The sequence below is a fragment of the Rhinopithecus roxellana genome, chromosome 4 (assembly GCF_007565055.1).
Source record: "Rhinopithecus roxellana isolate Shanxi Qingling chromosome 4, ASM756505v1, whole genome shotgun sequence".
NCBI lineage: Eukaryota > Metazoa > Chordata > Mammalia > Primates > Cercopithecidae > Rhinopithecus > Rhinopithecus roxellana.
Window position 1 is genome coordinate 1,210,742 of NC_044552.1, and position 17,072 is coordinate 1,227,813.

The 17,072-nt window shown below is 40.8% G+C and overlaps 1 protein-coding gene across 2 annotated transcripts in view; it reads right to left on the reverse strand.

Annotated features, from left to right (window-relative positions):
- Nucleotides 1–571: 571 nt before the first annotated feature.
- The window catches only part of RNF144B (ring finger protein 144B), a 79,758-nt gene continuing 63,257 nt past the window's right edge, over nucleotides 572–17,072 (reverse strand). Inside the window, exons 5-8 of one of the 2 annotated variants that reach the window (XM_030929480.1) lie at nucleotides 12,058–12,262; nucleotides 9,666–9,810; nucleotides 5,991–6,080; nucleotides 572–4,290 (exon numbers count right to left, since the gene is read on the reverse strand). In XM_030929480.1, coding sequence (XP_030785340.1) covers nucleotides 4,261–4,290; nucleotides 5,991–6,080; nucleotides 9,666–9,810; nucleotides 12,058–12,262 — 470 coding nt within the window. In that variant the 3' untranslated portion in view covers nucleotides 572–4,260. Of the gene's footprint in view, nucleotides 4,457–5,990; nucleotides 6,081–9,665; nucleotides 9,811–12,057; nucleotides 12,263–17,072 lie in introns of both variants that reach the window. The other variant, XM_010352701.2, reaches the window with a different exon arrangement.

Below are 17,072 nucleotides of genomic sequence, written 5' to 3' on the forward strand. Positions count from 1 at the left end.
GAACTATCACCCCTACAAAGAGGAAAGTGTGTAACAAAGACATTACACTTACCCTCGCCCCACTATTTTTTTTTTGAGACGGAGTTTCACTCTTGCTGCCCAGGCTGGAGTGCAATGGCACAATCTTGGCTCACCGCAACCTCCACCTCCCAGGTTCAAGCAGTTCTCCTGCCTTAGCCTCCCAAGTAGCTGGGATTACAGGCATGCGCTACCACGCCCAGCTAATTTTTATGTATTTTTAGTAGAGACAGGGTTCTAATTTTTGTGTGTTTTTAGTAGCGATGGGGTTTTACCATGTTGGCCAGGCAGGTCTCGAACTCCTGACTTCAGGTGATCCGCCCACTTTGGCCTCCCAAAGTGCTGGGATTACAGGCGTGAGCTACCACACCCACCTGGCCCCATTTCTTTTAAGAAGTAAAGTAGCAAGAGTTATTTCCATAGATGGTATTGCAAATTCTGGTACATTTTGTAAATTCAGAACCTAGGATTTAACAGTGACTTGGTTGGTTCTTAGAGGATAAAATTGAACATGCCTAGAATTGTGCAGCGCAACAAAGGTTAACACAATTGATTTCCTGCTCACATTTATTGTGGCTAGAGAGCCTATTTTCTTCTCCAAAAATTGGAAAAATACAACACAATAGCAATTTTTAAAAATACATAAAACTTCCCAGATCATGACATGAGACATCATAGCCTGTATATATCAATTGTGATCGCTTTATAAAATGTCATTCATCTAATGCATTTCTGAAATTGCCCTTAAAGCTACACATACACACATGACTCTATATCACATAAAGGCATCCATTCATGAACAGAAAGAAAAGTCTTTTATAAGTACTGTGTAGGGAAGGCTAAAGTAATACATACTTAGATTCAGAATAATTTTTAAGAAAAAATGTGGGGTTCCAAGAAATGGTATTTACATTCAAATGAACATGTACATTTGCAAACCTGGATAAGTAATATTTTCATGAAGCACGCTACTAGAAAATTCACACTGCATTATTTGTTTTTCAAAGGCCTCTTTCAAAGTACAGACTCCAAGTCCAAAGCAAATACCCACGGCATGAACAAATAGAATGCCTAAGATTCTAACATTTGCTTCTGCATGGCTTTCCTCCTCACTTCCCTACTTCATAATAAGAAAAATTTCCTAGATGGGACAATGGTAAGATGTTGTGCTAATACATTCCATAGGATTTCTGGATGCTGGACTATTACATTCAGGTTACAATTTGGGGACGGATTTGTTATTTCTATTGCAAATGGACTACAAACACAAAAAGATTCCTGCCATAGCATCCAAATATCCCTAATACAGAAAGAGAATCACTCAGAAAGGACAAAGCTGGCAGACTGAGAAAGGAGGCAAGAGTAAACTCTGGCACTGGCCAATTATCTAAAACAAGAATAGCAGCCTCTGTTATCAAAGTTGCCAGTTAAAATTGTCAGCTGTCAGGCACAGTGACACACACCTGTAATCCCAACACTTTGGGAGGCCAAGGTGTGTGGATCGCTTGAGCCCAGGAGTTTGAGACAAGCCTGGGCAACACAGAGAAACTCCATCTCTACAAAAAATACAAAACTTAGCCAGGTGTGGTGGTGTGCGCCTGTAGTCCCAGCTGCTCAGGAGGGTAAGGTGGGAGGAACGCTTGAGGCCAGGAGGTAGGCGTTCTGTGAACCTTGATCATGCCACTGCACTCCAGCCTGGGTGACAAAGGGAGACCCTGTCCAAAGAAACAAAAAGTTGCTAGCTCTCTTCTCTATAAACAGTCTCTAGATTGGTTTGCATCATGCCCTTTGATGCACCAGATATGTTTAACCAACCTAGTTTTGTGGATTCTGACAATCTCACACATTTAAGAATTTACCATTTTTCAGGCACTTTTCAACGTTAAAAAAAATTAAATCCAGTTATTGAAAATCAGTTTGACAAACAACCCCCACTCCACAGCCCTGGCCGAAAAAAAATAAGCAGCTAATTCGGTGACACGATCTCTGTAAGGCGGCAAATTCCTTCAATTTTCCAAGGAAACAGCGTATCTATTTTCTTCCATCTTCACTCCAAATTCGGGACCTCTTCCTCTGGTAACACAGTATTTTAGGTTACTTGAAATCAGTCCCCATGTAAAAGACTCTTTGTGGCACCAAGCTTCAAGAGTTTACTGACAGAGGACATCGCCACTATTAACATTCTTGTTACAAAAATTCAGTTTCAGTTGAGTTCCTGTAATCCCCTGAGCAGTTATAAATGCCTTTTACCTATAATGAGGCAGTAGGCTATGTGTAAAACAAAGCAAATGAACTGTTCAAATATATGTAAATCTATAATTATACTAACATGAACTACACTGATAGAAGACAGTGTTTTTTCTCTGACGTGTTTAGAGTTTCAAAAGAAAAAGACACAATATTAAGAAATTTCTAATAGATGATTAAAAATGATTTTGGTTGGTTGCCATTCCCAGGTTTTCCCAGAGTTCTCATCTATGTTCTATACAATGTGTAAATTAAAATGTACATGACCAATTGATGTACTACAATACATCAGATATCAATATATACACATGAATTAAAGTTCCTTAAATATACACATCCCCTTAGGATATATCCTATTACGTAGGCAAAGCATCATCCTTTAATAATAGGTCCAAGATAGCAGCAATTTGATATTCTATTACCCAGTTACCTCAGAAAATATCATAGATCCTGAATAGTTCCTGATATGGTATCCCTGGCTTCAAGAACTCTACAGTAACATTTAGCATAGGTCTCATGAAGCACCAGGCTACACTGTCAATAGCAATTATGTAATCCTGTCATTGGAGAAAAGGTTTTATCCTTTCAAAACCTCGTTATTCAAATCTGACTAATGGTATAATGGAAAAAATAAGTCACAATGAGATGATATATAAACTTAAACTAAAATATATAAAGCATTTCTATTTTATTTCTTACATGTTTTTGTTGCTATTTTATCAGTGCCTTGTAACAAAGTATTCAGACTGTCCTAACAGATGCTGAAACAGCAATAATAAATTATGCTGAGAAAAGAGCTGCTCTGTGTTTGAAAATATGTAAATGACTCGGTTATCAATTCGTGTTTTACAAACAGAGATGGCAGGATATTGTACTAAGTACTGTTTTAAAAGAGTTATGAGTCTATACCCTTGGGTAAGTTATGAACTTACAACCAAAATTCACATATATAATATGCAAAAAAATCTTTAGGCAGATTTACAATAAACCATTTCAGTCACAGAAGGATAGAATGGCTCTTAAGTAAACATTTATTTTGTGTGTACTATTGGGTGTATCCATGCATGCTCAATGGATAGAAACTACAGGCAGGCTGCAAGTCACATGGATTCTAGATGTACATAATATACACTTTAATATTTACTCTCCATGTGTACTCTTAGGCCCGATTCCAAATCTATTGGGTATGTGAACACAGGTCCTGAGAAAGGTCCCAGTTATCTATGACGGAAGTTTTGAAACTCTACCACTCTACCCGTATTTCATATGAAACGATTTTGTAGACCACAGCTACCGGCTGTAAGAGACAAGTTGGCCAACTTAGAAAACTTACATTTGCCAAGGGAGAGACACTGAATTAGACCATATTGTTTAACAGGCTGCAACTCTTTTACTGGGAAGGGGCAACTCCCTCTGCACAGCAGTTTCGATCACACAAAGAGAAACCTATTGTGTTTCTGCCAAATCACAGCGGGAACACTGGGGACAGCACACCCAGTAGCCAGCAGAGGCACAACCACTATATCAACTGCTGAGATCAGCAGCCTGCTTTACAGCTCCTGTGAGGATTTCTCCTCACACAGTCTTATCCTTCTCCTCAATCATGTTTCCCCTGTGTTTCTCGTGGTAGTCAAATCAACACAGAACAGGCCCTGGCTTCTTGGTTATCTTCTATGTTGCCAACCATGACAACACACTTGTTATATCAAATGTTCCCTCAAGCTCCTTGAATTTGGCTGGAAGTTGAACAGTCCAGTGAGGTCCTTTGGAAGATAAAATGGTATGTTCATTCATCTCAAGCAACCCCAAAGCTCCCGACATGCTCCATAGACACAGCTGGACTGTTGAGCCCAGTTCTTGTTACACAGGAACGCTCACACCCAGGACTTGGCCTTTCCTGATGCTGAAGGCGGGCAGGCAAGTTCAAAGTCTGGACACAGAGGCACTTTCAAAGTTGGCAAGGAGAAGGAGGCAAGGTCACTAAATGGGGCTTCATCACTGTGCCATCTCACGTAACTCACACATCTGGGGCAAATGAACACAGAGATCTTTAGGTTGTGGACGGGTCGTGCTTTTTCTTCTTGCCCCGACAGGACTTGCATACACAACAGATTATACATGGGGAGGCCAGGAGTAACAAGGGTGAAGTAACCAAGGCAATGATGCCCAAGCCTACGAGGATCCCCACCACCTGGAAATTTCAAAGAAAAGCATATTTCAGCAATTAAGTATTTCAATATGTATACTTATTCCAACTATACTCTCTGCTGTGGGCCAAATGTTTGTGTCCCCCTGAAGCTCAATGTTGAAACCCTAAATCCCCGATGTGATGGTATTTGGAGACGGGGCCTTTAGAAGCTAGATGGTTTATGAAGGCAGGGCCCTCATGATGGGATTGGTGCTCTTACGAGTACAGATGCCAGAGAGCTTGCTTCCTTTCTCTAGGATCTATGCCGTGCGAAGACACCGCAAAAAAAATGGCCATCTTCAAACCAGGAAGAGAGCCCTTGCTAGGACATGACCATGCTGTCACCTGAACCTCAGACTTCTCAGCCTCCAGAACTATGAGAAGTAAATTTCTGTTCTTTAAGCCTCCCAGTCTATGGTCATTTGTTATAGCAGCCTGAACAAGACATCATCTCAGGCACATAGAATAGTTACATTTCTGGGATCTTTCAGCTAGTGCCCAGGATTGATCTGAATTGGAGAGAAGCCAGAGAGATACAAAGGACCATATCAAGGATGGAAACCATCCAAATGCCAACTCAAGCTGTCGCAAGTTCAGGATAGTCATGAATTATCAGTGTTGGTGCTCTCTCTACCTGAATTTCCTCAACTAGCTCATGGAGATGTTAATGATTACTAGGATATTAGCACTGACTCCCTCCAAAGGAACACGGCCTTTAATAAATATAAAACACTATTAAAAATAAACCATGACTCCTTTTGAACCTGCCACATAAACACACAATGGCATGTACAGAGGGATCTAAGCTCCAGGAAGGGCTCACAGGGTTTCAGAGCACTGCCTGATATGGTTTGGCTGTGTCCCCACCCAAATCTCATCTTGAATTGTAATAATCCCCATGTGTCAAGGGCAGGGCCAGGTGGAGATAACTGAATCATGGGGGTGGTTTCCCCCATACTGTTCTTGTGGTAGTGAATAAGTTTCATGAGATGTGATGGTTTTATAAATGGGAGTTCCCCTGCACAAGCTCTCTCGCCTGCCGCCATTTAAGATGTGACTTTGCTCCTCCTCTGCCTTCTGCCATGACTGTGAGGCCTCCCCAGCCATGTGGAATTGTGAGTCATTAAACCCCTTTCCTTAATAACTAACCTAGTCTCAGGTATGTCTTTATTAGTAGTGTGAGAACAGACTAATACAAGGCCTTTGAAAGGTAATATGCCTTAAAGGGCTTTAGGAAAGTCATTCCACTGTTTCTCAAGAGGAAAGAATATCTGCCTGCATTCTGCATGTCACTGTTGATTGCCTGGCAGCTCTGGTGCCCCTGCTCCTCCACTTGTCCTTAAGGAGACTGTGCTCATGAATTAACTTTAGGTAGTTACCCCATTACTTTTCCCTAGTCCTGCCCTGGCACTCTCCAGAAGCTCCCAGGCTGAGATGGGACCTCCCAGGAGGGAACAGTCCAGGGAAGAGGAATAGAGGGGCTCTTTAAGCCATCACGGTTTTGGTCTATGTCACGCTCCCTGTAAGGTCAGGGTACCTGTGTTCGGTTCCACATCACTGACGCTCTTGAGTGGCCAAGTTTATTCCTGCATGGCCCTTTGTCATAATGTCTGAGGAAAATGTCATTCTGAAAAATAAAAAGATTGGTTTCAGTAAATATGCAGTTTTAAATTGAGAAATGAATACAAACCACATGAGATCACCAAATGGAAGGCAAAGTTTTTCTCTGGTGATATCAGTGACTCCCTCTAGAATTCCAAGCCCATAATCTTTATCTTGGTAGTTTTGTAAATCACCAAGTGAAAACAGATCATAATCAATAAGAATCTCAATTAATTTTAAAAAAGAAAAAAAAAAGAGTCATAACGACCTGACTACTTATCTTAGCAAGCTAGCTCTGGCAGAGGTACAATGGAATGGGAAGACCAGGAACAAGGCAGCTGAAAGGCTGGTGTGGCAAACCAGGAGAGAGAACATGCCAGTGACTGAGGATGGATGGAGAAGAGGAAGTTACAGTCCTAAGATATTAAGAAAGTAACTAGAGAGAAACAAGGAGAAGCAATCACAGAGAAGGGAAACTGGTTGGGTTGAAAGAAGGCAGTGGTTTTATTGAGAGAAGTGACAACACAGAGATGGAGCTTGTTGGGAAGACAAGTTTGGACATGTTGAACTTGAGAGATGGTTGAGACATCCAAGCAGGGCTGTTCAAAAGGCAGCTCATCACATAGAACTACACTGAAAAAAAAAAAAACAAAACAAAACAAAACTTGAACCTCAGCAGAGAAACCAGCTCAGGGTCCAAATTAGGTGTAGATCATCTACCTAATAGTCTGTTCATTAGACAAATGGAGAAAGGGGTCTCAATTGGGTATCAGTGTACGTGGGATAGAAGAAACCATAGAAGAGACTGAGATTAACTAGGAAGAGGGGTAAACTGAGAAGCAAAGAGGCTGCTGAACACAGGCATTTAAGACTGGGTCGAGGAAGAGGCTAGAAAGGGAACTGGGATATGACCAGAAAGGTAGAAGAGAAACCAACAGAGGTGGTATCACTGAAATGGATGTGGTCAAGATGTTAAATGCAGCAGAGAATCTAGGTACACTAAGAACAAGTAGTATTGGATTCTGCCAGTAAGAAATCACTCAAAATCTGGGAAAGGGGTACAGTCGGGGTGTGATTACGTGGCCATCCGAGCACATTGCAATGTTTGGAAGGTAAGTAATGTCAGTAGCAAGAGGTGATTAGGCTTTTTTTGAAGCTTGGCTTTTAAAGGAGAGATAAATAGAGGGGTATAGTAAGGAAAAGATGCAGGCTTTAAGAAAAACATTTACTTGTGTTTAAATGTGACACAGTCGAATGCATGGATATGCTGAGAGAGTGCAGAGTGGAAATTGAAACCACAGGAGAGGAAAGAGATAACTGAACAGCTCAAGTCTCTAAGGCTATGGACAGGAATAGGATTCTAAAGCAGACAATTAAGCATAACTCATCCTCTGAAACTACAGGGATGAGAATCAAGGCAGGAACAAGCTCAACTCCAACAACACTCAAAATTCCTGTTTCGTGTCGGTCTCAGGCCTGGATTTTAGACAGTCACCCCTGTCCTGGCCCCAGGCTCTCACACTTTTCTATAAACAGAGATCCACACCATCATCTGATGTAGAACTCCACTTGCGTAGAGAAAAACATCATTACCAACAATCCAATGCCCCTGGCTAAAACTGAAAATGAGATCTTAGAAAACAGTCACCAGAAAAAAGATGCTTCAACATTTGAAGTATGTGTATTCAGCCATTTAACATCTGCACCATTTCATCTCCAGAACCAGAACAGCACAAGAGACAGAACAGCATGTTCTTTGCAACAGCATCCCCCAAACACATTTCAGCCAAAGGATGGAGATCTGGTGCACATAATTGTTCCCTTACACTCTGGCCTCCTAAAGAGAACCTCATGGGCTCGGCCTCCTTGTGGATATGAACCCAATTAATATTCTGGTGAAACTTGAAGGAAAACAAAAAAAAACTGTTTTTCACTTGTAATGCATGTGTGATGTATAGTCAGTAAAATCCTCATCCAGAATATCACTCATTTAGGTGCGTGCTAGGTCTTAAATATCAAACAAAATTGTAACTCAAGGGCCTATGACAAATCAATTTCTAAATGGAAAATGTCTTCCAACCTGAGCTGCTGAACTTCTAGAGTCTAAAATGTCCATTTTCTTCCCCCCAGTTCATACCTCTTCTTAAATCACTAAGATGGAGGTTATTATTATTATTCATACATGTCATCTTAAACAACATATCGAGTTTTCAGTTAAAAATCAAGCAGGTGGTGGCCAGCAGACATTACATGCTAACTGCATACTCACTACTCACTAAGCTTGTCTGAACTAAAGCACTACACAAATCACTTGTTGGATTAAAGCAAATCAAGCAATCAAAACAAAGAGCTGAGAAAAGAATAGCAACTCAATGGTAACTGAGGGCTTACACTGATATGGACATATTTTAGAGGTCCAAATTGCCAAAACAGAGTGTTATCTACAAACAACTTATGCTACCCCAAACTTTAAAAGACCAGAAGTGAAGTAAGACCTACTCACTAACCCTTCGCACTGCATTTTTAACTCTGAAGTTACCATTAGCCTTGGCACAGGGCTGAATAAAACTGCACCTGAATGTGAGAAGACTTGATTCATGAATGGTGAGAAAAAATTAAGCCAAGCCCCTTGATCTGGGAAGGGAACAGTGTCAAAACAGTAGTGATAATGCTACATGCCCATGAACAAAAGAAGAGAGAGAGAGAGAGCGCGCGCGCATGAGGGAGAGATAAGAGAGAGAGAGAGAGAGCGCATGAGGGAGAGAAGAGAGTTAAGAGACACCATTGATTTGAACCATTTTTCTTTAAATTCAAAAAGAAGAAAAAAACCTAATAGTGGTAGGCAGAATAACTACCTCCCAAAGATATCATGGCCTAATCCCCAGAATCTGTGAATGTGTTACCCTATATGACAAGAGGGATTCTGCAAGTATGATTAAATTAAGAACCCTGAGATAAAGGAGATTATCCTACATTATCCTGATGGGCCCAATCTCATCACATTGGTCCTTTAGGCAGAGAACCTTTCCCAGCTGTGGTCAGAGGGAGCAATGACTAAGAAAGAAGAGAGTGAGGGATCTGATGTTGCTGGCTTTGAAGATGGAGGAAGAGGCCACAAGCTAAGGAAAGCAGACAGCCTCTAAGGCAAGAAAACAGATTCTCCCTTAGAGCCTCCAGAAAGAAATGCAGCCCAGCTGACACCTTGATTTTAATCCAGCAAGACCTATGTCAGACTTCCAAAGTGAAAAACTGTGGGATAATTTTTTTGTGTGTGGTATTTTAAGCCACTAAGTATGTGCTAATTAGTTACAACAGCAATATAAAATGAAGACACTAATAGTCCTTTACATAATAGAGACAATGTCCAAATAGCAAGAAATGCCCCTAAAACAAAAGCTTGCCTTTAACACCAAGGTGGCATATGTAAGGTCATCAAAAAGATGTTTTTAGATATCTAAAGTAGCAGGCTTAGGAAGTCTCATTAAGAAAACTAAATTCCTTTTGCAGGACAGAAATCGCCTCAATATTTTAAAGGAAAATCTGTAGGATATCGGCTGTGGGGCAGGTACAGTATACAAAAAATCATACAACAAACCTAGGTGGCACTTACGTCCAAGTTCTGGAGGCAGTACCAGCAAAATGTATGCTTGCAGTTTTTGCACATCATCTGAGCGCAGCCTTCATTGCGTTCGATATAAACCCGGCAAACTGGGCATTGCTTAATGGGGGCTTCTGCATCTGTCCCAAAGAGGGCTCTAGAAACAAAATGGATGAGAAATGGTCATCAGTTGAATTCCCAGGGCTCCTGATGGTTAGATAATGAACTCATAGTTATCCATGCTTAATTCACTTCCAAAAGACAGGGTGTGGGCAAAAACATTATTAGATGTACAGACAACTCATACAAGATAGAATCTTTATTTTGGCTTTCTGTGAATTATATAATTACAGTTTCCACCACTGATTTAACTCACTACTTTGTCAAATTAATATTTCATTCCCTAAGTATGCATTGCCTAAATAAGAACAGCAAGGAGTTGGCTACACAGCAGAGAAACTAGGTTAGGGTCCAAACTGGGCGTAGACAATCTAATGGTCTGTTCCTTAGACAAATGGAGAAGGGGGTCTCAAATATCAACACTTTAAAATAATGTCCAATACTTTAAAAAGACCTTCTCCAAACAGACGAATAGACCAACACAGGCTCACAGCCCCAAGGGGCACAGAAAATAAGCAATAGGAATTGGAGTGGGAGAGAGGGATAGGTGAGCAATAGCACCAGGTAACACTTTAGCTACTGCCCATCAAAAGTACCACCCAGCACACAGACATATCCAATTCACAGAGTGTTGTCAAATCTATTATCAGATGTTGTATGAACAGTAACCTCATATTGTTATAAGACAGTTATTACAGGTTGAGCATCCCTAGTCCAAAATTTGAAATCTAAAATGCTCCAAAATCTGAAACTTTTTGAGTGCCGACATGACAAAGGAAATGCTCATTGGAGCCTTTCTGACTTCTGATATTCAGAGTAAGGATGCTCAACCAATAAATCTATAATGAAAATATTTCAAAATCTGAAAAAACTGAGATCTGAAACACGTCTTACCCCAAGTATTTTGGATAAGGGATGCTCAACTTGTGTCTTACTTCCCTTATTTTCAGATAAGGAAACACACTCACAGAGGCTGAGTGACTTCTATGAGACACACAGATACTAAGTGACAATGTCAGAATGCAAATCCTCCTATCCTCTGAGTTCTTTACATCACCCTGTGATACCCGTGGAGCTTCCTGCTATGGCCACGAAAATGCAGGCAACACTGGCTTAAATCTGGCTAAGAGGACACATGCGTGGCACGTGTATTAGCTCTTTTATTCCTGTCCATTGGTTTGTTCTGACATTCAAGCACAGCATTGTAGCCAGGTAGCATTACTATTCCTGAAGCCTGGTTCTACACATTCTGGGTGCACTGTGTGATTAAGCCAATGGGGTTACAACACTGGTATTTTGTTCTTGCTGATGCAGAACAACTATAGCCTCAAGCAAAGCAGGAATGAAACACAGAGGTCTCTCACTCTGGGCACTGCTGCTGCCATAAAAACCCTCTGTATCGTCCAAGTGCAGTGGCTTCTGTCTGTAATCCCAGCACTTTGGGAGGCAGGCGTAGGTGGGTGGATCACTTGAGGTCAGGATTTCAAGACCAGCCTGGCCAATATGGTGAAACTCCATCTCTACTAAAAATACAAAAATTAGCCAGGCATGGTGGCAAGTGCCTGTAACTCCAGCTAATCGGGAAGCTGAGGCAGGAGAATCGCTTGAACCCAGGAGGCGGTGGTTGCAGTGAGCCGAGATCATGCCACTGCCCTCCAGCCTAGGCAACAGAGCAAGACTCTGTCTCAAAAACAAAACAAAACAAAACAAAAACCCCACTGTACTAAAAAGGTACAGATTTAATTGCTTCCTATCACAACAAAATCTCAACCTTTAAAGAGCATAAAGTATCACGAGAGAACCCTCCTTTCTATGTGCTGAAAGAATTTAGGACCATTGTTTCTATTCCTGCATTCTTTCTAATATGACTGTCACACATCATGAGCTGGCAATTTAGTCAGCTAAGAAAATTTCTGTCTCATTTTGCAAGCAACAAGAACGATATATCCCAATACAGGCAGATACGGCATCTGAGCAAATAGCTGGGACAAGTCACGATTTCCTACTGAGAACCAGTAGACCACAGCGCCTTGCTACCTAAAGAGAAAGCAAAACTCACGCAAACTTTAATTCCAGCAATATCTGGAAGATTCTTCTGGGGCGAACAACTAGAAATGCTTTTGTATTGGCAACTTACCAATTCTGAGACACTTCTCAGGGAAGTTCTGCAAGAAAACAACCAATCTCTAAACACCATCACAACGTAATTCCTTCTACATGTAACGTATGTTGAGTTTCTAAGAAAACTAGTGAATAATCCCAAAGACAAAGTTTCCTTTCTTACCTGTGCTCTGTTGGCAGGACAATAGGCTGATTGTCTCTACAGGAGACCTCTGCATGCCAAGCATCCTTGCAACACGAGCAGAATTTCAGGTGGCAAGAAGGGCATTCCACCAGCACAGGCTGTCCTGGGTCACTCGATGCAACAGGGCACACTGTCTGACAGTCTGCAACAGGACACCATGTTCGGTAGGGGTCCAGATGAACTTCTAAAGTGTAAAGAAAGAAAATGTGATGGTCTGCCCGATTCACGTTTGAGTCTTTCTCACCTTCATTTGCCCTTTTATTTATTTAATGTATTTGGAACCAGAGTCTCACTGTGTTGTCCAGGCTGGAGTGCAGTGGCACGATTTCAGCTCACTGCAACCTCCCCCACCTGGGTTCAACCGATTCTCCTGCCTCAGCCTCCCAAATAGCTGGGACTACAGGTGCACACCACCATGCTTGGCTAATTTTTGTATTTTTAGTAAAGACAGGTTTCACCATGTTGGCCAGGCTAATCTCGAATTCCTGACCTCAAGTGATCCGCCTACCTTGGCCTCCCAAACTGCTGGGATTACAAGCATGAGCCACTGCACCTGCCCCATTTACCCTCTTTTTTAAACTGACATTTATAGAAGTATAATGCAACAAGGGTGAGGATTCCTACTCTTAGTCTTCATAATGGATCCAAACCTATCATTTACAAGGTCGCTAGTCCCTGCCACATTTCTCCAAGTAGGTACTAATGGAATAGTTCACCATTGCCTTTATGAACAGATAAAAAGTGTTCTCTGTAAACAAAATTCACAAAACTTTTAGAATATTTCCCACCTTTGAGCAAAAATGCCAATCCCTTCTACAATTATTTGGGCACTATCCTGGAAGAGAACTGAACATAAAAAGCAAATTTTTAATAAGGCATTTTTCCAAAAAGACTTTGTCTTTTCAGGCACTGAGAAACAGGTAGTGAGATTTCTTCCACATTCCCAGGAAATTAAAGAACAAGGAAGAAAATAATCAAATAGTTGAGGGACCAAACAGTATTGCGCGTGGCTTAGCCAAGAAGTCGGATTATCTGTCAGTTTGGATATTCTGCTCCCCCACCAATACGCAAGGTAGGAACAATGTGTAAAAGACCCACGTGTTCTAGAAACAGAAGGTAGAGACTTTCACAGACCATTATAATAGCCAGTCATAACACATGGGCTAGTTCCATATGACATGCAGGAAAGAAGGTAGAGCTGGAGAATAGACAGCCATTTATTCAAGGATTTGCAAATCTTGCTTGGTATCTCTTTTTTACTCAGTAGCAGACCCCATGTTCTTTCCATATACTATGACCTTTAAGGGAACATACCATGTAAAAAAATGTTATGTGAGGGGTAGAGTACCCCTTTTTTCTCTGGACTCATGTATTTTGCAAATTTTGAACTGACGAGATTCTAGTTTTAAACCTCCTAGGGCTCATGATTTCATGATTCCTAGAAATGTACACACATGAGGCAAACAAATCCAAAGGATGAGGCAAAAAGAAAATAAAGGTATTAAGTAGGAATTTAGTTTCGAAAGTTAATAATTTTACACATTCAATATCAAGGAGAAAGTCTGAAATGTTCCAGTAAACTACTGTCTCCACTGATGTCTCACCTAGAAATGAAATAATTGGATCTATCTTGTTATAAGTTTTCATTCAAAAATTGCATCCTTAAACATACGGTCTTATCTAGGAATTCTGGAGGGTGGGGGTCAAAGAACAATGAGCCCTTCACACAAATGCAATCACAAGGAGGAAATCCTATAATTCACAGATGCTGAGACCCCAACAGAGATGGACCCTCTAAGATCCCTAAAACCTTAAGAAGTCAAGGAAACAGTGGCACACATAGGATCTAAGGTCTTGGTCTTTTATTTCTACACCATTTAATATTTTCTTCCAAACTATTACAACTGCTTCACAAATACTAAGCCCAAAGAAATGAAGGTTAGTATGTAACTTAGAGTGAAAGACTCCCATATCAAATATCTACTTAGCATCCCTTCTAAATCGGAGGTCTTTTAAAAGTTTGATGAAAAAGAAGGAAAACGGAAAGGAAAGCTAAAACACATATTACTGTTAAAATGTATAGCATCCCTAGTGATCACCTTAAAAAGATACAAGGATGTAACTTGTTCTCGTAGCTCTAATCAATTAAAACTACTTGGTACAAGTTCTGACTTGTTTCTACCAGCTTATTATTTCAGGTATCTGGGGTGACAAAATGGAAGCACAGACAATAAATAGAGGAGCAATGATAGGTTTTGATCAATTACTAAAAAGAAAGTAAGCAGTGCAGCTATGGTGCAGTGCAGCTATGGCACAGTCCAATGAAAGCAAGGAAAGAGTTTGAGCCACAGAAAACAGTGACCTTCTGTATTTTTCACTATTATGACAGCACATAAAGGACCATGCAAAGGAGTGTAGAAAAAGAAAAAGAGGGAAAACGTTACAGTTTTCTACACAATTCCTTCATTAGAAGTCCTTATTCCTTAGGAATGGGTTACAGAGCTTAACTAAGAGCAATAGTAGAGTTACTAAGAGACAGATTTTGATTCTATCCAAAAAAGAAATTGACTACTCTAGCCAACTCTGTAGAGACCTACTCTACATCTCTCCCAACCCCCCTGAACCTTCCTTATGAAGAAGACCTATCACTATAAAATCTGGACATTCTGGAGATATTCTTTCCCACAATTCCATGAAACTAACTCTTGGACATGTGACATGATTCTAACGAATGAGAGGGAAAGGCAGGTCCACCAAGGGGCTTCTGGGACTGGATCTCCACCTTGATATGTAGGAAAGAAAAGCCATTCTGTTTGTCTGCCTTTGGACACAACTGTGTGAGGTTATGATTCTTGGACCATCAAAATAATCTTGCAACTCTGAGGGAAAGCTAAGTGATTCAGAGATGCTATTAGGTTGGTGCAAAATAATTGCTGTTTTAGTTAAAAACATTAAAAACATGGCAAAAACAGCAATTACTTTTGCATGAACCTAATAAATTAACCGAAACCCATGACAGCCCACCTCTGGACTTCTTATGAGTGAGGTACTGAAATGCCCTTGCTGTTTAAGTCACTTTTAGGCAGGCATTCTGTTCCTTGCAGTTGAAAGCATCTTAGCTGATGTGGCTATTTTTGGTAATAGCAAGCAAGTACCCAGTTCAAACAAGGACTATTCCTCCTGTGTGGTAGATATTTTATCAAGGAGATTAAAGCATCATGTCCAAGATGACTTTTAAAGTCTTTTCCAAACCAATGATTTTATCATTCTAAATGTGAGGCACATGGAAATGTGTATTTAAGTAGAAATTTAAAAATGCATCCATATACATTATCCTGTAGAAAACATTGTGTACAATAAAAAATTTATACACCTTTGTAAAAAGTTAACATGCTATGCCAAGTCTATAAGATTTCTATGTAAGTGAGCAAATAATATACATTCATACAGTTGAACGCCACATAGCTTTTTTTTTTTTTTTTTTTTTAAGGAAATCAATATAACAATTTGGAAAGACCTCTAGGATATATTGTTAAGTGTAAGGAAAAAAAAAAAAAAAAAAAAAGCAGGCTGGGTGCAGTAGCTCATGTCTGTAGTCCCAGCACTTTGGGAGGTTGAGGCAGGTGGATCAGTTGAGGTCAGAAGTTCAAGACCAGCCTGGCCAACATGGTGAAACCCCATCTCTACTAAAAATACAAAAATTAGCCAGGTGCAGTGGTGGGTGCCTGTTATCCCAGCTACTAGGGAGGCTGAGGCAGGAGAATCATTTGAACCCGGGAGGCAGAGGTTGCAGTGAACCAAGATCGTGCCACTGTACTCCAGCCTGAGCGACAGAGCAAGACTCCATCTCAAAAAAAGAAAAAAAGTGTAAAAAAAGCAGAGAGAAAGAGTATAAATAAACACGTTTATAAAAACATGTATATATAGGTCAGGCACAGCAGCTCACTCCTGTAATCCCAGCACTCTGAGGGGCCAAGGCTGGCGTACCACATTAGCCTAGGAATTCAAGACCAGCCTGGCCAACAGTGATGAAATCTCATCTCCACAACAACAACAACAACAACAACAACAACAACAACAACAACAACAAAGTAGCCAGGCATGGTGGCGCACACCTATAATCCCAGCTAAGTGGGAGGACTGCTTGAGCCCGGGAGACGGAAGGTACAGTGAGCTGAGATCATGCCACTGCACTCCAGCCTAGGTGACAGAGAGAAACCCTGTCTCAAAATAAATAAAATAAAAATATGTATATATAGAAATATACTTTAATATTTGCAGAAGAATATTAAAAAAATAAGTTACTCTCGAGTAAAGGCAGGGGTTAGGGGAGGAGGCAAAGATTTACTTCACTAAATTTGAATTTTTTTTAAAAAAGTTCAAGTATCACTTTCATAATTTTTTTAAATTGGTTTTAAAAAGCTACTTTCGATCTGGCATATGCACAGATAAAGCAATTCTGGAACTAAGCTGTCCTCTGGGAAATCATTTACTTTTTTATAATACTGAAACACATTCAAATTTCCCCTTTGTTTCACATTCTTCTCCATATATACAATTATCATCCTATGCTTTTACTTTGCCCTAAAAATTCCCTTTCTTCTTCACCAAGTCATAACCTATCCTTTTTTTTTTGAAACGGAGTCTGGCTTTGTCGCCCAGGCTGGAGTGCAATGGCACGATCTCAGCTCACCACAAGCTCCACCTCCCAGGTTCACGCCATTCTCCTGTCTCTGCCTCCTGAGTAGCTGGGACTACAGGTGCCCGCCACCACGCCTGGCTAATTTTTTGTATTTTTAGTAGAGACGGGGTTTCACTGTGTTAGCCAGGATGGTCTCGATCTCCTGACCTCGTGATCCGCCCGCCTCGACCTCCCAAAGTGCTGGTATTACAGGCGTCAGTCACTGTGCCCGGCCAACCTATCCATTCTTAAGGGAACTACCTTCTATTGTGCGCAGGCCTTAATTTGGGGGAGGGGCATAGAATCAGCATCT